Raw genomic sequence first — 25,010 nt, 5'->3', positions numbered from 1 at the left:
AAGCAGACCTCTAAACCTTCAAAGTTTTCCCCACACTGGAAAAGTTCCAATCAAGGAAGCTTACGAAAGCACATGCTACTACTTGCTACTACTTGAGTTCAGTCAACGATGACATGCCAACAGAACTAGTCAATGGTAAGAGGCTTAAGCCTTATTACTGCTAAGACTCTCTTACTATTTCATCACGCTTATTAAGAAGAAGAATCTCCTTCTACATCATGATCATTTTGTCTACTCTATGAAGCTTTGTAAAGCTTTGCACCGATTGATGTACCTCAAATTTTAAAGATATAAATGGAGCATTTTGTCAAAATCTTTGGTACATTTATCCTTTTACATTGACGAGTGTAAATGCAAGGACTTCTTCTAGTGAACATGTTATAGTAGTAATCAAGCTAAGACTATAAAAAAATCTCAAGCCTTCCTAAAACTCCAATCACGTTAAAGTTAAAGCAATAACCCATGCCAAGCAAGCTACATAATGGTTTAAGCAATGTCCATGCAATGTGCCAAGTCAAATTGCAGCACGCCATGCAAAACCATTCGAGTGAAGCAAGGAAAACTATTAAAGCAATCAAGCTAATCAATGTTAAGCCTAACAATACGAAATCGAGGACAAGCCTAACAATGCAAAATCAATGCCAAACTTAACAATTCAAGATCAAGCTAAACAGTGAAAGCTTTTAAAACAATTAAGCCAATCAATGCCAAGCAAGTCAAGCCTTCTTAGCACACTTAGTTTCCCCAAGGAAACTAGCCTAAGCATTCCCACCTTCCCCAGGGAAACTCACTGGCAAAATGCAAAATGCCAGAATCAACCATAAAAAACAAGCAAAAGCTAAAGCCTATATCTCAAAGCTTGACAAGATTTTACTCAACAAATCCCCATGCATGAAAGTAAACTCCAATTTCATTACAAGACCAAATATACCAAGTATCATGCCAAGTTCAACATCAAAATTCAAAGCCAAAGCAAATGAAGAAATAAAAGTGAGACAAAACACCCCATTGTCTGAGGGAATAACTAGCCCTTCGAAAAGCAAGATTCAGGAAAAGATCATGCTCTGCCAAGAAAAGGAAATTGAAGCTTAAGCAAGCAGACAACCAAGTGACATGCAATGCCTGGGAAAAGCAAAAGATAACCACAACGAGCTACTTTTCCAAATGAAAGTTGGAAGCATTAACCTGCATTTGATTCACCGCAAGCTAAACGCAACTCACCATCTACATTCACTTGTAAGGAAAGCACAAAGTGTGCCTCATGAAATGATAGATCAGTAAGCAGAAGCACGAAATATTATAAGCAACTGAGCCTATCCGAGGTAAAGCCTCAACAAGATAACATGCCTATGCATGCACATATGCAACACGAAGAAAGACATGCCAATGCTCAACAAGGATTAGTCACCTCATAGTGTACAAATGAATCCATGCAAACAAAAGAGAATGGGCAAGCAGTTGCAAAAGTCCACACAAAGATGTCCATAAGGAAAAAGAAATTCCTTTACAGTCGCTGCATTTGCAATAGTCATCACGATGGGAGAACATGATACATTCACTCGGACATCATCATTGAGGAAAACATCAACCTCATTGAAATTATCAGCACCAATCATCTTGTTGTCACTCCTGTCACTTGATCATGTATCATTATCCTCTTCAACCGCACCTTCCCCAAAGAAGCTTGAGGACGCATTATGCTTCCCAGCTTAGAATCGGCACTCGAATTGATGCTCTCTATAGCTTTTAAATCCTCACTAAACTCCTTGTCATCAGCAACACTGCTAATACCGATCATCTTCACTTGAATCGATAGTATCAAGATATTCTACATGCTTAGGGCACCAAATGAAGCAAAGGCCCGTGAACTCATGGTTCTATAAGTAGGACTGACAGGGGCAGCTTCTTTATCAAATATTACAATGAAGAGACACAGTCATCATACAACAACTAAAGCATGGCAAAGCAACAAACAAAAATCCACCTTAAAAAAACAAGCAAATGTTCTTAGAGATAGCAAAATCTCTAAGAGTTCAAGAACCTCACTCAAAATCCGATGGCTTTAATATGAGACTAATTTCCTTACATTCCATAATATGGGACTAGCTTCCCTACATGCCATCATACAAAAGCCTAAGGTCTAAACATGCGACTAGCTTCTTTACATGCTATCACGCATAACACATATATCTTTCCCTACACATGCCATGCTAACAAGCCATAAAAACATAAGAGACATCATTAGGGAAAGCATGCTATATAAATGCTAATGAAAAGCAAGCTATATGCAATCAAGGAACCATGCCCAACCAAACAATGCACCAAAACTAATCCAACTTGAACATGCTCCAATAAGAATTCAAGCCGGGCTATGAGGTAATCCCACGATGCACATGAAAAGTAAGAAGAAAATCACAAGGAAACACATCATCACAATGTCACCAGCAGCCACACGGGAAAAGGAAAAGTCTCATAAGGAAAGCCACAATCATAAATCTCTTGGGCTTGGGTTTGATTATTTAGCTTGCTCAAGGTCTTTCACAACCCAAATAATTAAGGGGGCTAATTTGGAGGCCCAAAAATGTCACATGCAAGCCTAACCAAGTCTCGAGGCCCAACTGTCATGCAAACCTTTATTTAAATTCAAATACATGCAAAAGTGCGAGATCAATGAAGAAGTATATTTACAAACAGACCATGCTACGGCAATTAGACCAAATCATGCCATGCCTATTCATCATGCTAATCATTATTCATGTTACGATAAGCCCAAGTCACATGCTCGGGGGTTGTCAAGTGAATTATTGTGTGGATGGTTACGTAAGTTCATTGGGCCTACATGGAGTCAAGATTATGGAAGACTTTGGGTTGCTTGGGAGCCCAAACATCTAAGCCCATAACCTTTGTATTCCACGTGGGTAAGTTTGATAGAGAACCAGCCTAGTTTCCTTCTTTTCCTAGCAAGCTAACCAACTTAGTTAGGGAGGAACCAAGCCCTGACCCTTATAATCACATGAAAGCCCAGCAAAACATGCATTTAATAAAGAGAGAAGTAGACTTTCCCTTCCTAGCTCACGCACAAGTCCAACGCGTGAAAGCCATGAGGCACGCTACCAAAAGTAGCGCTTGTGGAAAGCTGGCCTGGGAAACTCACACATTAGGAAGAAGACATGATGTAGGTTTTACAATCTAGCCTCCTAACACCAAAATATGGGGTAGCAGGAGAACTAAGGAGAAATGAAAATGAGAACCAAGCCGCAATTAGAGATTCCTTAGGAACCCTAGAAATGAGTCATTCACCTTAAAAATAGGAGTCAGAAGCCATTAAAAGGGATCCAATGACTCAGCCCAGAAGAGGAGAAGACAAAGAGGTTCAAACATTAAAGAGAAACACAGAACCATCCCCCAAACTTCCTTCAACCGTTTCAGTTAAGGAAAACCTCTTTACGCCCAATCCTCCCACTTCACAGAGTGAACCAAAGAAACCTAGATTATCCAACAGAGAACTCATGCAACCATGCCAACTCTCTTTCTCAACATGCTAAATTGATGAACATCAAGCTTCCACACCATGCCTCACTTGAGCAAGCCATTATTTGCTTAATCATGCTATCTTCGAGTCATTTATCCAACTGGGATATTTCCTAAGATGTGCTAATTCTTTCGAGATATTATGGGACCCGGTACGAAACCGAACCAAGAGAAACAAGAGGACGCTCTCAAAGTCCAAGTCCACCTTGACCAAAAAGTCCCCCAACTCCAATAAATATAACAAATATATCGTAAAAAAATTAGCTCAATCTCCAACTTCTTGGTGCAAATCTCAATATTACAATTTAGTGATATTCATCTCCACTTATAAGTTAAATGTCTTGGGTTCGACTTCCGTAGATGACGAACTCGATACTAAATTATTATTACTGATTAATTATATGGCTTAACCTATATGTCAAACGTATTAAAATAAAAAATAAAATAAAAATATAAAAATAAAAAATAAATAAAACAACCTTAAAATAATCAAATATACATAGATGGCAAATTGGGTCAAAGTGACTTTTAGAGAGAAAAGTGGGATTTCAAACATCTTTCGAAGGGCATAATAATCATTAAACTAGAAAATACACTAAAATCATAACTACAAAAAATATATAGTACAACATGTACCATCGTATAAACTCTATAGGTCAAACATGGCTAATCACTACCATTATCGAGGTTGTTTTCAAATTAATTACATATTACTAAATGTGGAGTTTTATCATAGATTGTATAATATTATCCCCTAGGATGAAGTCGTCGGGGATAATAAACTATTTAATATTTTATTATATATATGAAGTGGGACAGTATTCTCCAACAACATATTTCATATTTGAATAAAATCAAAATTATTCTAGAAAAATCATTGAATATTATCCCCTAGGATGTTCTCAACGGCACAATGAATTTGTTAACTGAATTTTGTAGTAGCAATCATTCTTGATCTCACATATACAATCAAAATTAAAACGCAAAGCAACGGCGCATAGAGGATACAAATACCTTCACACGCAAGCCAACGTCTCCATACAATGATAAGTATCTCGCCACCCAATTTGCAAAGATCTCTTGCCTTTGAGAGTTAACTCACAAGCTGTCTTACAGGTTCTGTCTAAAAGATTATAAGAGATGACTTTACAAGGAATATACAAGAACATAGCTGTCTCCTCTTCATTTTCTTCTCGAACAAGAAAGAGAACAACAAACTCATAGTACCAATTTTCTTCACTAGGATCATCAATATTATGTTGCGGAACCATCTTCGGAAACTTGGCGGTTATTGTATCAAGATCAACATGGTACTTGACAAACCAGCCAGAGTAGTCCCTCCCCATCTCCATCACGTCAAATTGAGTAAAGCAAGGCCTATAAATTTCAATGAGGTGCAAATGGCCGCGTGACTCCCCGAAATATATATACTCCCGCTTGCGAAAAACATTGTAATCTGGAGGCCTGCACACCAATCCATGACCCTCTTCATGATCTAAGTGATAGTGCAACAACCTACTTGTACGGCTGATCCAATTAATTGCACCATTGAAGTACACCCCATGGCTGAAGTCAATATGGAATGGCCTATCAAAAGTAGACTTTCGAAGCGTCCAATTTCGAGTCTCAGACGAATATATCTCTACTTGGAATGAGACAACAGATCCAGCAATGCACTGGACGCAGATAACCTTGTAATGAATCGATTTGGAAGGGTCAAAAGCCAAAGCAACCCCCAAAAGGCTTGTGGAATTAGTAGCATACGGTGAATTAGTGAGAGCTACAAAATGATTGGTTGTGGGATTGAGTACATAATATGTTGGGGTAGTTCTCGTGTTTGTAATTTCGTGAGAGGTACAACACAAGAGCAAGCCATTGCAAGACTGCAAAATCTTAAGGCCTCTTGGTAGACCTCGGATGAACTCAGGATGTTTCGATGGAGACCTAAATGTGTTTTCGTTGTTCTGAATTGATATGCGGTAGATTTGCATTGTTGTGTTAAAGAAGGCTGAGAAATTGGGGTACGGATTTTTGAAGGTATGGCTGTCACAAAATTTGGGGTCAGAGATTAGAGAGAGCCAACGCTTGCATACGCATTTGAGGCGAAGTAGAGCTCGAGTTGGGATGCACAGAAGGATTGGTGTGAGCAGGTTTTCATTGTTGGCTAAGATTTCTGCTGGCGAAGAAATTATGGGCAGATTAGGACATCGACCCTGCATTTTTTAAAAATTTTGTTCTGAGGGTGACAATGAAATTAAAACCAACTCCAAAAAGGCAGAAATGCTAAAATATAAAATGTTCTCAAATTGTAGTTTTCTATTTACGTATGCAAAAGTACAAACATGAATTAAGTATGTGGGTTCCCCTTACCAACCAATTCATTGTCTCATCAATGCCGTTGCCAAAGTTAGTAACAAATTCATTGGCCCCCCTACGTGCATTGGAACACTTCTTAAAGTATCTTCTTGCTAAAATTGGCTTTCACATGCTTATTTTGTAGCTCAAGTGGTAAAGCTTACTTGCATTTATTTCTACACTTGAGGTTATAAATTTAATTCATTCTTCTTTCACCATCACTTGTGTCAAAAATTGGCTTCCGCATAAATAACTCTGGGCCACTCAAGTAGTAGGCAATTTTTTTTTTCCTCTCTCTCTTTTGAGAGGGGAATTAGGATAGTAAGTTAAAGGTCAACAATAAGTCCATGTTGGGATGTAACCTTGGATTTAGATTCACAACAAGCCGTAATGGATTTAAGCTTATAATTTGGTATCAATGATTGAATTAGATTAGATAACTCATACTGCATCACACCAAAATCATGCTCAAAACACTGAGCTTGACAAGGTAAGTACATATATCACCATATATCCCCTGTATCGCAGGTATATTTCCATTTTACCCTTTACCCATCGGAGAACTTGATTCATTTCTTCACATGTTTATGTCGACTTTGCTTTTGTTTTTTTTTTTTTTTTTTTTTTTTTTTTTTTTTTTGGGTTCATTCCACCATCCTTCAACTCTTTTCAATCTGCAAAAAATATAGTCAATATGGACTATAACAATGAACAATTACAAGTTGTTGCAATAATTGATGTACAAAATAATTGGAACCCTATTAAAACAGGTGAAGAAGACATACAAACATCAAGGGAGACAGTGAGATGGGAGGTATATACTTTTTCATTGACAATGGCTAAATTTGTTGCATAATTCTATCCCTATACCATTTAATTCATTGCCTGCAGCTAAGGCAGTAGCTAGGAACCAAGACCTCGTCACATTGATCCTTGTACGCCTGCCCGTGAAGTCACTTCTCTGCTTCAAATGTGTCTCCAAGCAGTGGCTTTGTCTCATCTCCAGCCAAAATTTCTATAGCCACTTCCTCTGCATGCATCCTCTTGTCTCAAATTCCCAGCCGCATCAGTCACCCATATCTCAATTGCAGCAGTTCAGAGCAACCCCTTTTCATCTCTTGACTTCATTGATGATTCAGCAGGTGTTAAGTTACTGCAGTCCATCAATGGCCTGGTCTCGGGGTGTAGCTTTTACAAGTTGGGAAAAACTATTAGTTATTATGTCTGCAACCCTTCAACAAGGCAATTCTCGACGCTTCCTCCACCTAATGCCAAGGGTCATGATTCGTTATCAACTATTTTAGGTGTTTATTTATCTTTTGATCCATCCAAATTACCTCATTACCAAGTCTTCTGCATTCAAAATTGCTCTTCATCAGCAGCAAATTTGGATGGTTTCCTTTTTGTCCAAGAAACTGAAGAGGGCTCATCACTGTTGCTGCATATTCCTGGTATGTTTATATCTTATAATATTAGAGATAAGAGTTTCAAGGAGATGTGATTTTGATCCAAAATCCACCAAAACAAATGCAGCATTACATGTTGGATGCGTTCGTGCTCATCAGTTTATAGACTCTTGCTAGTGTTTAAACATTTAAAGATGTCAATTTGCCTCCACTTATTGTTTGTACAATAGAGATTAAAACCGTTGTAAATATTATGCCATTTGAGTTTGGGATATCCAGAGTCTAAAGATTTTCCTATTAAGTTTGAATTCAAATGTAAATTTTCACCCCTTAAAGCACCATTGGAGAGTTGCAAATTTGGGACGTAAAGACTATATTTATATTGTATTGGGGATATTGATATTTAGATCCTAATAAGTCTATATATTTTGGATTCTATTTGAGATATTAATGTAAGTTCCACTTTAATTGGGAAGATCTATATTTTAAAAGCGTTTCCTACTATGCGGACGGTTCATTTGTGTGAATATATATAGGCAATTGGATTTTATCTCAACGGCTATAAACAAATCAATCAAAGAGAGCTTACACTAGAACTGGATCACAAATGACCCGTCATTAAAACCCATTGGACTCGACAACAGTTACCTCTTCATTAGTTTTGTCATCTCCTCCGCCAAAATGCTCCCGCGAACAACTTCCAAAAAAAAAATTTCAATTGACTTCCACAATGTTTGAAACTCAATTGACTTCCACACCGCGCGTTCAAAACTCAGTCGAACTTCGTTCGAAATTTGTTCTTAATTCATCTAGTCAATTCGACAGGAATGACGTGGTACTTGCTTCCCTTAAGTTGATGTCAAAGTCCTTGCTTGGACAATACTTGACATCATAGTTCCTTCCCCCAAGTCAATTTGAAATTTAGTGAGTTCGGAAATTTGGAGCTGTAGAAGTAAATTTTAAGAATTAGCGTAAGATTGCTAAATTCATGATGCTTTGTTCATGGTTGATATATTGTGAAAACTGGTTGACATGTTTGTTAAGGGTATACATTGTTAAATTTGGTTGTGTTGAATGCTTATATTGTTATATGTACAGGAAATGGCAATCGGGGGTTCAAGTAGTGACAAGAGAAGAAAAATCCTATAGAGGAAGGGTTACCAACCTACCCCAAGCTTGTCATGTGTTAGGGGTGATGTGTCAAAAGTTTAATAATACCCAGATTGTTGTCTTTAGGCATCCTTCTTCTAGCACTTAAAGCACGTTGATAAACTGGCCTTAAGTGGTCAATTGGTTTATTTGAATTGTAGCTCCATGGAGTGGCAAGTCAAGGGGTAAAAGACTTAGAGGGAATCACCTATTTACTTAGCTATGAAGTGACCTGGTTCACAAAGGGCTTTTGCCTCATTATTGGGCTTCGGTGTGACAAACCCTACGACATAGAGGTTGAGCTTTCCAAGATTAGGTTATTGAATGAGTATGTTCCTAAGAAGTTTGGATTTGATATAGAGAGCAGGAAGGGTAGGAGAGATAAGGGCAAAGGTAAAGCGAAGATGGACCCCAAGAAAGTGAGCAAGAAAATATGGTGACTTGCACCGAATTTGAAAGAGCTTTTAAAGAATGCGAAAACAAGGATTATGTGCTGAAGATAGGGCTGGTATACTTTGCGAAGGCTATCATGATAAGGGCGAAGAGCAATGTCGCTGTGAATCTAGACTACTTCCACCTCATTGAGGACATGGATAGGTTCAATGATTATTCATGGTGGGGTGCAATATCATTTGAACAACTTCAAGACTACCTCATTTGCTGCTTTTAGGAGAGGGAAATGAAGAGTGGATGATGATGTGAACAAAAATGATGAGGAGGAAAAAGAAGGAAGGGCAAACAAGAAGGGCAAAGAGCCTGATTGGGCTGCAAAGGCTTTACGTATGCTTTTCAGGTACTATGTGTTGCTTATGTAGCTATTAATGCTATAATAATTGTGATTGAGTACTAATTTAGTTTTACGTGCAAGTATGGGTATACGAAACAACTCCCCAACTAGATAAGTCCTTATGTTATTGTAAGATAATTGATTTAGCATGTGATGAGCCGATTTTAAATTATATATTTAACCCTATTCTTGGTATGCTTTGGTAATTATTTTGGTAAAATTTTAATACTTATATTAACAATGTAGGACTTGTGAGTCCTTCTTGAGCTAAAAGTGATCAAACAGATAAATTTTGGAGTAATTCCAATTGGAGGATGTTCGTGAGTCTTTCAACTTGTTCGTGTCAAAGTTTCAGATTTTTCTACCAAGCGGTTAAATATGGCGATGAAATAAATGACCAGCACGTAGTGCTACCAAGGTTACGTTTTGGGCTTATTTAGACTTTTTGGCGTCCAAGATGGTGTCTTTTGGTAATGAGTTTGCCTTCAAATATGTTTAGGATATCTGAAGCTTTAGAAAGAGTCATCTTAGGCCTATTTTGGAGGTGTCTAAGGTCCTAACCATGGCAAATCTTTGAAGAGGCAGATTCTCCACATTAGTATTAGGATTATGTTTCTGGTTTTTAGAAGACCCTTTCTACGAAGGATTTTATTTTGTGGTAGTATAAATAAGGTTAGCTAGCATTAGGGTTCTCTACACTCTTTTGGAGCACTCGGCTTAGAGAGCTTCGACGATTCAAGTTTACTTACAAGGTGTTCTCTATCCATTCTTCTAATAATATTTTGTTTTTTTTCTTATTAATTTCCTTTTGCTAGGCTGGGGCCACAAGTCTTAGCATGAATATGTAGTCTTTATTTAAGTGCTTATGATATTATGCGTGCATACTTTGAATTATTAATTACTGTGTTTATACTATCTCTATGTCTTAATGCTTAGCTACCATTAAGATATTTAAATAAGTAATCAGATGCAATTCGGTCGGAATATCAACGGATGATTGAGTAGGGCTTCTTGTGATTGATAAATGTAAGTTCACAATTTCAAATCTTTCCCAAAACTTGTTTTAAATAGTTAGCTAAGGACTGGTTTTAAATACAATTTCAAATCTCTGTGGAGAACGACCTCGTTTGAGTCGTTTATTTTACAATTACTTTTTACTCTTGCAAATATTTTTAAGTATTTTTATCCCTATTTTTGCAGATGGTAAGAATCTTATCAGCAGCCATCCCATGACTTCTCAACTAGAAAACAACAGAGAAGCAATTCACTTTCGAGCAGCTGAAGATGTACATCACGTAGAGCTGAGAGGTATGACTATTTATGAATGTATACTACTGTTTATGAATGTTTGTGAATGTTTAAGTATGGTTATGTGTGATAAATTAAATTCGGATGACTGTTATGTTAATTAGCAGCTAGTGTATGTTGGATAGTGGCCAAATTAGGCTAGGAAACAAAACAAAATTGATGAGGGAACATCATGATGAGGATTATGTTTTCTTGTTTTGTGGCTTGTTTTGTTCCTTGTTTTGTGGCTTGTCTTGTTCCTTATTTTGTGGCTTTTTCAAAGCCATAATTATTTGGCTTTCGGGTGGAAGAAAGGAGGAGAAGAAAAGAGGCTGATTTTTATTTAAAGGCTTGCCAAGTGAAAAGAGTGGATGAGGAGGAGAACAAAAGAAAAAATTAGAGAGTGAGAGTAAGGAACTCTTGGGGTAGAGTGAGGCTCTTGGGAAAATTCTGTGAGTGGGTGTACAAGGGATATGGGATTAGGTTATGTCGATTTAACTCATGTGTAACTTGTACTGTTTTTCTCATAGTGAAGAGCAATATCTCTCCGAGGACGTAGGCAGGTTTTTGCCGAACCTCGTAAATTTCTCGGTGTCTTTATTTCTTGTATTTTAAACTATTCAACTGTGGGTTTGTATGTTGGTGAGATAATCAGCCAAGGCACAACAGTGTAGGCATTCGAGAAATTTTCCCAACTGAAGGGGAGAGGAAGCAAGCCTATTAGAGGTGGACAAATGATGAGGAATATGTTATGCCTGACAACCTAACCATTGACATTAATGATGTCGATGAGTTGAAAACAGAGATCAAGCAGTTGCAGATATATGTGGTACACATGGCGCATGAGAATGATATTTCAGACCGAAAAATGTGGAAGAAGATCAAAGAGATAGCCACGATTATGGAGGAATTAAGAAAGGATGTTAAGACAAAAGGGGTGGAGGATTCGAGTGAGGAAGAAGAAGGTGGTGAGGAAGAGGGTGGTGAGGAAAATGATGGTGAGGAAGACGCTGAAGAAGAGGGTGGGGAGGAAGACATTGAGGAACAAGGTAGTGAGAAAGAAGGTAAGTAATAAGGTGAGGAAGAGGATGCAGATGTAGAGGAGGAAGAAAGAGAGGATCCCGAAGGGGAAGAAACCAAGGAATCAAAAGGGAAAAAAGGTGAGAACAGAGGGAAGAAGATTATGGTTGAAAAGGAGGAAGAGCCTTTGAAGGTGTTGCACGAGACTGTTGATTGGGACAGTCCCACAGATATATGTGCAAAGCTTCTTAACTTGTTGGGAGAAGCAGTACCGGACCGGCATCAAGAAGTCGATCTTTTCGATGTTGATGATGACGTAGTGGTATTCACATTTGGTTTCCAGCATTTGGGAACCAAAAAGAACATCCGTTTTATAAGAGCGACGGCGAAATTTATGGCACATAAAAGGGATCAGAAAAAGAAATGCAAAGTGGCCATAGATCATACGGCGATGGTCTTTGACCTCACCAAATGCCCAAAACTCTATGCCTGTCAGCCCTTGGAGGACATTATGTAGAGAGATTCCATAAACTAAAATGTAGATAAACAATGCATGCTTGATATGATGGAATTTTTCTATCAATTAAAGAACGTGAAAGAGAACGAAATTGAGAAAGTTACTCTTTAAAGTTTCATTTTGATTTATGCATGAAAGTTTTTGAGTTATTCTCCACGATTACATTGATGAGCCCTTATGTTTTTTGTTACATGGTTAGTCTGGTTGCCCCGTTAGCCATTAGGACGCCTAGAGGGCACTAATTTCTGGAGGTGCATTCTTCCTACTTCACAGGGTTTTCAACTTCTGTCTTTTATCAAGTTGTAATAATAATGCATGATCAAACTTTCGAAATGCAATGCACAAAACGTAGATGATTGTTGTATGTACTACTATTATACTCTGAACATGATGTGGTAATGATAGGGTTGAACCCTAATGTGTTTCCAAGTGGGGAGGCTGATGTAGGATTTGCAGGTTGATTAGTACTTAATTCATTCACATATTTAATTTACTATCTATGACTTCATCATCATTTTGGTGATGGCCAACACATCTTTACCCCTAGTTTGATGGCTGTTGGGGTTGGGGTGTGTCTCCGCAAGTAAACTAAGCTTCTAATCAAGAGATTGTGCCATATAGGGGTTAAAATCTATGTTAAGTTATTTTCTATGCCTTGTTATGTCAAGGACTTCAAATATTTTCTTCGTGTATGCCAAATGGTAATCACAAACTAAATGGACCTAGGTTCAACTCAGTTTGCAATCCGAATAAATATAATAACAGATTGTATAACAAACTATATAAAAATGAAAACAAAAGAAGGCAATGAAGTTAAACACTTATCAATTATCCAACAACAAAGTAATAACTAAAAAAAATACGAAATACAAGCAATCGGGTTGTAGATCTATTCGGACAAGTTCATACTAGTGACTGAAGTGCTTTGGAATGAAGTTTTCCTATAGGAAGTCGATACTATAAGTAATGCAGCAGAATTTTAAACATAAATTGCAAAAGTGTTGAATTACAAAAGAAATTTGGAAAAGATATTGTAGACATCGAAATTTCAGTGAAATAAATGTTAACCAATGTATTAAAATTACAACATTTATTTATTTCGCCTACATCACACACTCACTTCACCTACAACTTCCACTTATTTCACCTACATCACACACTCATTTCACCTACAACTTCCACTTACTTCACCAACCTCACACACTTACTTCACCTACCAACTCCATTTACTTCACCTACAACATCCACTCACTTCACCAAAAAAATGAGTGGTGGTGATTCACTCTCAAAGCCTATAAATAGGCTTCTCCATCAAGAGGAAGGGACACACACCAAAACCTTGAAGCCTTAAAGTTCTAAAGCTCTCAAGAAAATCCCGAAGAATCAAGAAAGCACTCTTCGTTCTTCGTCAAATCCTCCTTCAAGATCAAGCCCCAACAACCCTTGAAGAACTTCTACCAACTCAAGATCAAGCCCCGACGGCCCTTGAAGAAAGTGTTCATCATTCATCATCCGTTCATCCTAAGATCAAGCCCCAACGGCCCTTTGGATCAACAACCTCAACAAACCCATACACCCATTCTTCAAGATCAAGCCCAACGCCCCTTGAAGATCCATTCATCAACTGTTCATCCTTAGATCAAGCCCCGACGGCCCTTTGGATCAACAACTCATCCACAAACCTACACCCTACGAAGATAGAATCAGAGGATCAAATTACAAAGAGATCGTAACCCTAAAATAATTAATACACAAAATATTATTTTGTACACGTATTCTTGTTTCTTGTTTCAGGAATTTTTCGTGTTTACAAATTTGGCACGCCCAGTGGGACATCTCTACCTCTCATCTCTATCCTCAAATCATCGAAAAACGCAAATGGCATCAAGAAAGGATCAAGTTGTTCCTGCAGTCAAAGCGAAGAACAAGAACATTATTGCAGCAACTGGTGATATTTCGGGCATCATAACCCGAAGTAAAGCAAGAGCTCTTTTTGCCGCGGCATCCACCCCTGCATTAACTCTGTCAAAGGAACAAGAGCACCTGAGGCACGAGCCTGTGATCACCCTAGCCTCGCTAAGGGCATCAAGAGGAGAAAGCCCAAGGAAATACTCAGAGTCCCTACTCTCCGACGCTGATTCGAGCAGCAATACAACCATGCAAGTCATGACCACTGGAGCAACTTCAATCGAGGAGCAGCTAGCTCAGATGAATGAAGCAATCGCAAAGCTCACACGGACTGTGGAAGAGAAGGACTTGCAGATTACCGCACTCGTCAACCAACTAGATGCGCGGCCTGACGTGAAAGTCGACCCAAATGATAGCCTAGTAAAGAAAGAAGTCGACGAAGAAGAGGAGCCTCCAACAGAGAAAGTTGAAGAAAAGCTGAAGCTAGACCAAGCAACGGCATTCATAGGATCTCTCTCTATCCAGCAACTACAAGAGATGATTGCAAGCACTATCAAGACACAGTATGAAGGAAGTTCACATGACTCTGTACTGTACTCAAAGCCCTACTCCAAGAAGATTGATGCTTTGAAGATGTCAAGGGGTTATCAGCCCCCAAAATTCATGCACTTCGATGGAAAAGGCAACCCGAAGCAACATGTCGCCCATTTCATTGAAACTTGCAACAATGCTGGGACAGAGGGGGACTACCTCGTTAAACAGTTCGTGCGTTCACTGAAAAGTAATGTTTTTGATTGGTACACTGACCTCGAACCCGAGTCTATCAACAGTTGGGACCAGCTAGAAAGGGAATTCCTCAATCGCTTCTACAGCACTCGTCGTACTGTAAGCATGCTAGAGCTAACCAGTACGAAACAGTGGAGAGATGAACCTATCGTCGACTACATAAATAGATGGCGCTCCTTAAGTCTGGATTGCAAAGATCGGCTTTCTGAAACCTCTGCCATTGAGATGTGCGTTCAAGGCATGCACTGGGGGTTACATTACATCCTCCAAGGCATAAAACCAAGAACATTCGAAGAGCTAGCAACTCGTTCCCACGACATGGAGCTGAGTATCGCTAATCATGGGGAAAAGGAGCCGATTACTAACTTCAAGAAGGATAAAGTATTCGCCCCAAATGTAGACAAGACTGGGAAGAAGCCTGTTAAGGAAGCTTTCACCGTCAACACTACCCCCATCAAGACCTCCTCAGCGCCCATCAAGATCTCCTCCAAGAAGAAAGCGAAGGAGATAAAGACAAGTGAGGCTTCTCGCACCCAAGACAGATACAAGAGCACCTTGAGAGAGTTGGAACAGAAAACGTACCCTTTTCCTCACTCTGATATGGCTGCCATGTTAGATGACTTGCTGGAAAAAAAAGGTGATTGAGCTACCCGAATGCAAGCGTCCTGAAGAAATGAATCGCACAAACGATTCTAGGTACTGCAAGTACCATCGTATTGTGAGCCATCCTGTTGGCAAGTGCTTCGTTCTTAAAGAACTCATCATGAAGCTAGCACAACAAGGGCAAATTGAGCTCGACCTTGAGGACACGGCCGCAACGCATACCACTACAATTGCGTTTGGATCGTTTAATCCTGTGCCTCTCCAAGCGACACCTGACCATTCCCGTGAATGCTCAAGCTGCACGGCACCTCCTACACAACCATCACTGGAGGGAAGCGACCAAGATGCACATGCTTGACGATTTTTTTGAATCGGTGGTTGTGTCGCCTCTCCTTTTATAGAGGTATCGATCACATCCAACATGCACACTCTGAAGATTGCCCATTCGTGAAAATCGTCTCCAGTGTATTTTGTTTTAACGGCCCTTTGAGATTTTACTCCATCCAACCCTTCTCTTTTAACATCTTTGAAAATGGCTAACTCATCTAACATTTGCTTAGATTTGAGTCTCAGCAGTGATATAGGTGCGCCGCATCAGGGTAATATATGGTGCCCGTCTTTCTTATCTTCTAATGGCCCTCTTACAGGTGACGACTCCGTGATGAAGGATGCAACAACAGCTACGATAGTAGCTAGGAACCTCCTCACCCTTAGAGATAGTAGGCTGCTTTCAGGACGGTCCGATGAGTTGGCCGTTCAAGAGTCCCTAGCTCTCAGTGTTCAGTGTGCGGGCTCTGTGTCCAACATGGGCCAACGCCTACTTGCTCGATCCCGTCAAGTTGAATCATTGATGGCGGAGGTGGAAAATCTTAAACAAGAGATCAAACAGCTTAAGCGCGAGAATAGAGGTTTGCACGTGCTTGCAAATAATTATTCGACGAGCATGAAGAGGAAACTTGATCAGCTACAAGAATCTGAAGGTCGAATTCAAAGTGACCGTCAAAGGCTTGCGGCTTTCTTCCAGAGGCACCTTTTTCCTTCGTCATCTAGCGTTCCACCAAGTATTGAGGCCTCGAATGATCTATCTTCGATGCCTCCCGCTCCTGGAGTTTTGCCAAGTAGTGGGGCTTCACGTGAACAACCTTTGTGAAAGCTCCATCTTTTTTTTTTTTTTTTTTTTTTTTTTTTTTGTACGCACTTGTAATTTCTCGGAGATTAATGGACATGCTTTATTTTATTCAGTGTATTGTGCTAAATATAGATAAAACATATATATCACCAAGATGTGTTATTTCCTTTTTTTTTTTTCTTTTTTTTTTTCTTTTTTTTTGGGTGATTTTGTTGATGATTTTGCCGTACACAGTTTATGCTCTTGCGGGCCAGAAGCGTTTGTTGTCACCTTTTACGCTCGTGCAAACAAGGAGCTTTTGGTGCCATTCACAGTTTCAGCTCGTGCAGGCAAGGAGCTTTTTTTGTCACCTTTTAGGCTCGTGCGAACGAGAAGCTTTGGTTGTTGTTGTGGATTTGTCAAGCGATCTGGGAGAGGCATTCCTCGCAATCTTCATAGGAAGGAGCCTTGACCGAGTAATTGAAGAAGTCTTCTGGGAAGAGGTCGCACATTATGATGGGGATGGACGATCTTTATGTCAAAATTTCATTATCTCTAACACTTTCACATTGTTCTGGAGGTTGATAAGAGCTGTTTTGCCCCCTTTTCGATTGATAAACTTGTGGACAAGATGGTTGCTGCTTGTCCAATTTCTTCGAAGCGATCTTCGAAAGACATTCCTCACAATCTTCATAGCAAGGAGCCTTGATCGAGAAATTGAATAAGTCTTCGAGGAAGAAAAGATCCCGCATGAACGATCTTTATGTTGAAATTTTCTTATCTTCAACATTTTCACATTGCTTTGGAGGTTGGCGAAAGCTATTTTCCCTCCTTTCTGATTGGTGCACTTTTGGAGAAGACATATGTTTCTCGTGCAGTTTCTTCGGAGTGACATGAGTCCATCCTTCAATTTCACTTGACTTGGAGCATGCCCCCAACAGTCGAGGTGAAGACTTTGAGTCGAAAGAGCCAGAAATGACATCTTTCTTAGGGATTTCATCTTCAGTGCCGTCCTCTTGGGTTTGTTGGCATAAAGATTTGCCAGTGTGGACGATGATGCGCCTCCTTACCTTCAGTGGTCCTTTTGTGTCGACCTCTAGGATTGCTTGGCGCTTCATCCTTGAAGGAATCAAGCTTCGAACGTCGCCTTTTTCTGCTAACCCATCGAACTTTTCTTCCTTTGGTGTTGTCTTCCTCTTTCCAAAAGGCTTCTCATTATCTTCAAATCTTTCCGAAGCTGATCGTCGCCGAGGAGAGATAGCTGTGTTGCTTTGTTTCTTAGGCTTTAACAACCTTTCAAAAATAGAGCTTTAGGATGTTGGCGCGTTAAGCCTCTTGAAGACAGAGGTTCGGTTTTGACTACCAATGCGATTAAGCACTGAAATTTTGGAGCTTGAATGGCTCATCCTATCGAAGACCAACGTCCGAGGGGCGGGTTTAGGCTCTTTTTTGTCTTGTTCAATGCTCACGCTGACGTATTGAGTGCTAGTGTTTTTCGCTTTGTTTGAAATCATCACAGGTGCATTTGGTGTGAAGCCAAGTCCAGCTTTGTTGTTGTCAACTCTGTAACCATGCTCCTTCAACTTCTTTTGAGTTTTGGTGAGGTTACGTTCTTTGTCATTGACAGTGTTTGAAACCTTCTTTCCAGCCTCCTCAGAAGAAGCGAAGTCGTACCCGGCCTTTGACATGAGTTTGTAGGCGTTTGGGTCGAAACCTTCCTCAGTCCTCTTGGTTGGAAGAAAGCTTGATTCCACCTTCTTTGGTAGAGCTTTTATGAAGCCTTGTGGTAGTCTTGCGGCCTTAGCACCCCCTAGCTGTGTCAGAGGCAAAACTGCATTCGTCTTGAGCAACTTTACATTATCCGTGTGCCACTGTGTGTCGGCTTTTCTTGTTCCAGTTTCGAATAAAGATTGACCATTCTTTCTTCTTGACATCGGGATATACCGGAATATGGGTACGTTCGGTCCTTCTGACGGCATCCTACTCCCTTTGGTTGTTGCAGGTTTAGCAAACTCGTCACCATCTTTGCTTGAAGATGGCACGGCCTGCTCTTTTTGCTTTTTAGGCTTGGCTTGCCACTCCTGCTTTTTAGGTGCTGCTTTGCCCGTGGATTTGATCTCTTCCGGAAGAGCTTCGGGTACCATGTCTTCGTCCATGTAGAACTTGGCGTCTGCAAAGTGTGATTTGGCTTCGGTGAATGGCTTGGTGTCACCTTGGATCACCTTCACTCCTTCTCGGTAAAATTTTAGGCATTGGTGAAGGGTGGACAGCATTACCTCATTTGCGTGGATCCAAGGTCTTCCTAAGAGCAAGCTGTAGGAAGTTCTTGCATCAATCACGTGGAATATCGTGCTTGATTTGAGCTCACCAATGGTCATCTCTACTCGGATCATGCCCATCGCCCTTTGTCGTCCTTGGTTAAAACCCTGGATCAGCAGACGGCTCAGGGATAGTTCATTCACCTTGATGCCGATTATGGTCATTGTTGATTTTGGCATGATGTTTATGGCCAACCCACCATCCACAAGCATGCGGTTGACTTTGTATTCCCTTACGTACCCTGAGACGAAGAGAGGACGGTTATGAGGCTTTGATCCCAGCAGTAGGTCTTCATCAGTGAAGTTAATTACGTCATAAGTGGCACAACATGTGGCACATTTATGTGGCTGAAGCTTCGAGCCTTCGTGGTTACTTTCTTAAATAATGCTGGGACAGAGGGGGACTACCTCGTCAAACAGTTCGTGCGTTCCCTGAAAAGTAATGCTTTTGATTGGTACACTGACCTTGAACCCGAGTCTATCAACAGTTGGGACCAGCTAGAAAGGGAATTCCTCAACCGCTTTTACAGCACTCGTCGTACTGTAAGCATGCTAGAGCTAACCAGTACGAAACAGTGGAGAGATGAACCTGTCATCGACTACATAAATAGATGGCGCTTCTTAAGTCTGGATTGCAAAGATCGGCTTTCTGAAACCTCTGCCATTGAGATGTGCGTTCAAGGCATGCACTGGGGATTACATTACATCCTCCAAGGCATAAAATCAAGAACATTCGAAGAGCTAGCAACTCGTTCCCATGACATGGAGCTGAGTATCGCTAATCATGGGGAAAATGAGCCGATTACTAACTTCAAGAAGGATAAAGTATTCGCCCCAAATGTAGACAAGACTGGGAAGAAGCCCGCTAAGGAAGCTTTCACCGTCAACACTACCCCCATCAAGACCTCCTCATGCTTTTTCCCTGTCTTTTCCTTTGCCCTTGTTCTTGCCTCCAAGACAAGGAGAAAGAAAGCAATCAGTCGGAACCCGAAATCAAACTTCCGATCTGGAACTGATTGCCCAGAACCTTTGCCTGGTTGCTTACCTAGCGTTGCTCTCGAGTGCTCGTCTTCAACTGTTGGTGAGTCTTGAATTCCCTCAGCACATACTTGAGGACAGGTGACGGAGTGTTGGCTCTTTACACTGAAGCTGCCAAGCATATATGAAGTGCTGAGAAATGATGCCTTGAAAGACCATTTAAAGGCAAAGGGTTGCGCACCACCTCGGCTATGTAAAAGAAACAAGCAGAGAAGAATGCGGTACAAGGAGCTGGAACAAACTGCTGGAGCACGACACCTTCCCCTGCAACACCATCCAGACAGAAGAGTTTAAGTCAAATCCAAGCTCGACATCATTGTTCTAATCAAAGAGCTCGAGAAGCCTCAATAACCCTCCGCTGGCGCCGTCACCAAAGAGCAAAGCCTCGCCGCGCGACGCCGTTAAATCGTCAACACTTCTTCAAAAAGAAAAAGTATCTCATATCATGCTTTCTCCATGTCCTTTCCTTTGTCCTTGTTCTTACTCGCAGGGCAAAGAGAAAGAGAGCAATCAGCCGGCACTTGGAGTCAGTCTTCCGATCTGGAACCGACTACCTGGAATCTATTCCCTGGTTGCTTACCTAGCGTTGCTCTCGAGTAGTCATCTTCAACGGTTGATACACTTCTAGAGAAGGGACCACATCTGCTTGGAGAACAACTAAGACGAGTGACAATGAAACATCAATCTTGTGGATCGTCAACAAACGCAACAACTGCATATGCTGAGTCATCCTCTAACCCTCTTCAATATGAATTGGAAAGATTGAACAAAGAAACAGGTCATCACCTCCACCTCGTGCTTGCCTGCCATGTGTGACACACCCCAACCGAGATCGGGGCATGCTGGCCGCCACGTGGAAGTGACGTAGCCATGTGCACAGTGCGGAAGCTAGAAACAGTAATAGAAAAGTGCGAATAATTTAAAAACTAGCAAATATAGAGTGATAGAATATGTGCTAGCTTAAATACGACACTGAATTCAGAGCCTAAGGCCTACAGCAGTCCAAAAGAAACAATACAACAAAAGTGCACCCGAAGGTGACCCTACATAGGTGAGTGTCTGTCAGAATGCCGGGACGTCCTCCGAGAAAACCACCAAACCCGCTAAGCTACTAGAACCTGGAGGGGCGCAAAAACAAAACCGTGAGTGGGCAAAATAAATCTCTTAGAAAACCATTTCATAAAACATAATATAACCCCTCGCCGTAAAACCTGTATACTTCCCAGGAATAAACATATATACGTATGTATAAATATACCAAGTATACTCAAGGATATGCCAACATGCTCAATTGCATGCCGTCATGCTCAACGCCACGTAATAATATGCAAGTGCTCAAACATGTAAATCACATCATTAGCATAATTAAACTGGCAGCCGGAGTCCCCTAAGTGACCTGTACGGCTGAATCTAGAGCTCAAATCACAACTCAATCCTTAAACCTGCCCACGAGTCGGAACCACCTATAGTGGTCTGTACGACAAGCCTGGGTGTAATACATATAAACGCTCTAGTGCTACGATCACGTGAAGGTTGTGCGAATAATCGCGGGTCACCTACGAGTCGGAACCACCTATAGTGGTCTGTACGACAGGACTGTGCACCTAACTTGGATTCACGCCGAGCGTGTGGTGCTGGAGGTGAACAACACGTGAATGACTGTGCCCTACACTGGGCGGGAGCACTAACACCGGGGGTGCAGGTTATGAGCCCTCTAAGCACTTCGAAGCACTATTTAATGCGAATGTACAACAACGCTTACCTGACACTTACCTAGGCCGCCACAGCACCAACATATATGTAAATGATGTAATAATAAATATAAACCAATTCATGTGCCGCTAATCATGCATACTCAAACATATAAAATTAATGGCGTAAAACGAAGCATTTATACTAATTTCTAGGAAATAACATGTATATAGGTATATACGGAAAACAAAAGCCCACTCACTGGTATGTAGAAGGGTCGTAGCCCCCCTGCCTCGAATGTGCACGCTCGTCCTCGGGATACGTGTCACCTATATGCGAATTAACTACAAAAACGTTAACTTTAAAGCACATAACCGTCCGTTCAAAATAACTTCTCATACATTGCTCAAAATGGACAAATGAATATACCAACGTGACCTACACAACCTCACGATCACAACCAAATTTTTAAAATAATTTTTGGACACGTCACGCGCCCCCACGCGCCTGGAATGGCACGGGTCCACGCGCCCCCACGCGCGGCCACGTGCCGTTTGACTGACGGAATATTCCCTAACTGACGCCATTAGTCCTGTAGGAATATTCCGTTAAAACTTAACGGAATATTCCCCTGTCCTCTCCGGCGAGTCGCCGCCGTCGCCGGAAAACTGGAAATTTTTCAAACTTCGTTTTCTCACTCGTTTTTCAACCATTTTTCACGTTCTTTATACCAAAATGAAGCTTAGGACTAGTAGAATCACGTTAGACTACTTTTAAGGCCTAAAAATCAAGGAATCTCACCTGCAACAACGATCTAAGTTCGGCCAACTTTGGAACTAAGCTTTCCCGACGTCCAAATTCACCCAACGAAGCATTCCCAAGCTCCTTGAGGCCTCACTAACACATCCACAAGCTTAGAATGTCCAAAAACATGCTAGATTAAGTTTGCATGAACAGTGTTCAAAACGGACCTTACGAGATCGACGTGAAAACGACTGGTTTCTCACCTGAAAATGGCACCACTAGACTCCTCTCGGCCCCACGAGTTCAATGGTAGCCTTGGATCCCTCGATCTGTGACGTTTTAGGGTGTGTGTGTGTGTGTCCGTACGTATATGGTGAAGAAGAAGGGGAAAGAGAGAGACACGGGAGGGAGAGAGTGACAGAGACAGAGACAGAGACAGAGGGTGAGGGTGAGGGAGACAGTGTGTGTGTGTGTGAGTGTGTGGCCCAAAGTTTGCCAACACCACACAAACAACCAAACAACATAACAAAATAACTAGGGGTAAAATGGTAATTTCACGCGTACGGTTCCGATAACTCCGGGACGGGATGTCACAATGTGTCTGAATCCTGAAACCGCTCATGGTCCTATTTTCACTCAAGATCAAGCATCGATGGCCCTTGAAGAAATCACAAGTCCGATTCAAAATCAAGTGTTCACCACCCTCGAATCAAATTCAACTCCAGATAAAAGGAGTAAGTTCAGACCTTCGGAGGAGACCAAAAGAATCCTCCAGCCCAGTTCAAGATTAAGCCTGTGGAAAATCAACGATTGGAGGAAACCAGAAAATCTTCCAGTCGAACTCAAGATCAAGCCTCGATGGCCCTTGAAGAAATCACAAGTCCGATTCAAAATCAAGTGTTCACCACCCTTGAATCAAATTCAACTCCAGATAAAAGGAGTAAGTTCAGACCTTCGGGGGAGACCAAAAGAATCCTCCAGCCCAGTTCAAGATTAAGCCTGTGGAAAATCAACGATTGGAGGAAACCAGAAAATCTTCCAGTCGAACTCAAGATCAAGCCTCGATGGCCCTTGAAGAAATCACAAGTCCGATTCAAAATCAAGTGTTCACCACCCTTGAATCAAATTCAACTCCAGATAAAAGGAGTAAGTTCAGACCTTCGGGGGAGACCAAAAGAATCCTCCAGCCCAGTTCAAGATTAAGCCTGTGGAAAATCAACGATTGGAGGAAACCAGAAAATCTTCCAGTCGAACTCAAGATCAAGCCCCGACAGCCCTTGAAGAAATTTCCAGCCCAATTCAAGATCAAGCCTCGACGGCCCTTGGGTTGACATCTGCATTAAGGGACTTCAAAACGCATCTTCTACACGTGACAAGCACATGTCTACGACGCGCCTTGAAGTGGGGGCATTTGTAGACATCGAAATTTCAGTGAAATAAATGTTAACCAATGTATTAAAATTACAACATTTATTTATTTCACCTACATCACACACTCACTTCACCTACAACTTCCACTTATTTCACCTACATCACATTCATTTCACCTACAACTTCCACTTACTTCACCAACCTCACACACTTACTTCACCTACCAACTCCATTTACTTCACCTACAACATCCACTCACTTCACCAAAAAAATGAATGGTGGTGATTCACTCTCAAAGCCTATAAATAGGCTTCTCCATCAAGAGGAAGGGACACACACCAAAACCTTGAAGCCTTAAAGTTCTAAAGCTCTCAAGAAAATCCCGAAGGATCAAGAAAGCACTCTTTGTTCTTCGTCAAATCCTCCTTCAAGATCAAACCCCAACGACCCTTGAAGAACTTCTACCAACTCAAGATCAAGCCCCGACGGCCCTTGAAGAAAGTGTTCATCATTCATCATCCGTTCATCCTAAGATCAAGCCCCAACGGCCCTTTGGATCAACAACCTCAACAAACCCTACACCCATTCTTTAAGATCAAGCCCAACGCCCCTTGAAGATCCATTCATCAACTGTTCATCCTTAGATCAAGCCCCGACGGCCCTTTGGATCAACAACTCATCCACAAACCTACACCCTACGAAGATAGAATCAGAGGATCAAATTACAAAGAGATCGTAACCCTAAAATCATTAAACACAAAATATTATTTTGTACACGTATTCTTATTTCTTATTCAGGAATTTTTCGTGTTTACAGGTATGTTGCAGAGATTTAAAGCCTTCTTGTGTTGTAAGTTGAGTGCCCTTGTCTTCTGCTTTTCTATTGCCTTATATAGAACCAACATTTCTGTCGGTTTAAGCCTTTTACTCTCATATTAATCATCTATGTTCCCAATTGCTTATTTAGCTAATATCAGAGGATAAGAATTTATATTGCAACTTCAGCTTTATCCTCCCAGTACAACCAAAATACCATCAGAAAGCATCTTCTCTTATGTAAAAACGGATTAAGTTAAATTTGTTCAGTGTGAACTTTGATCAATGTGAAAGAGGGTTTGGCGCCTACAACGCCACACATGAAGCACTTTCAAATCTGCGGGTCCGTGGATTGTTCATTCCGATCAAAATAAATACCCATTAGAGCTTTTAGTTGAAAAATAAAGGAACTGGGTTTTGAAGGCCCATTGTTTAATTTCAATCCCAACAAGCACAAACCATTACAGATATTTTGAATTTTGATTTGGTGCTTTCTAAAGCAAGGTTGGATATCTTCGAGGTCTGACTCCCGTCGAAGGGAAACGAAGAAAAATTCAGGGTGTGGGTCTGTGCG

General features: G+C 40.9%; 2 protein-coding genes and 1 pseudogene across 2 annotated transcripts; 2 read left to right on the top strand and 1 right to left on the bottom strand.

Annotated features, from left to right (window-relative positions):
- Positions 1-4,547: 4,547 nt before the first annotated feature.
- LOC103931622 (F-box protein At5g07610-like) lies at positions 4,548-5,522 on the bottom strand. The gene has a single exon (XM_009341140.2). It carries the CDS (start codon positions 5,520-5,522, stop codon positions 4,548-4,550), a length of 975 nt encoding a protein of 324 aa, XP_009339415.2.
- A 1,218-nt stretch (positions 5,523-6,740) lies between these two features.
- Positions 6,741-7,564, top strand: LOC103959420 (annotated as a pseudogene).
- A 3,702-nt stretch (positions 7,565-11,266) lies between these two features.
- LOC125480806 (acidic leucine-rich nuclear phosphoprotein 32 family member A-like) lies at positions 11,267-12,052 on the top strand. The gene is made up of 2 exons (XM_048591933.1): positions 11,267-11,564; positions 11,610-12,052. The coding sequence occupies exons 1-2, from the start codon at positions 11,267-11,269 to the stop codon at positions 12,050-12,052; spliced, it is 741 nt and encodes a 246-aa protein (XP_048447890.1).
- The last annotated feature ends 12,958 nt before the right edge of the window (positions 12,053-25,010 follow it).

This window comes from the organism of the source record quoted next, unplaced genomic scaffold (genome assembly GCF_019419815.1).
Source record: "Pyrus x bretschneideri cultivar Hongxiangsu unplaced genomic scaffold, Pyrus_bretschneideri_v1 Contig36, whole genome shotgun sequence".
Classification (NCBI taxonomy): Eukaryota; Viridiplantae; Streptophyta; class Magnoliopsida; order Rosales; family Rosaceae; genus Pyrus; species Pyrus x bretschneideri.
Note: the sequence above shows the minus strand (reverse complement) of the source record. Positions and strands in the feature narration are given on the sequence as shown.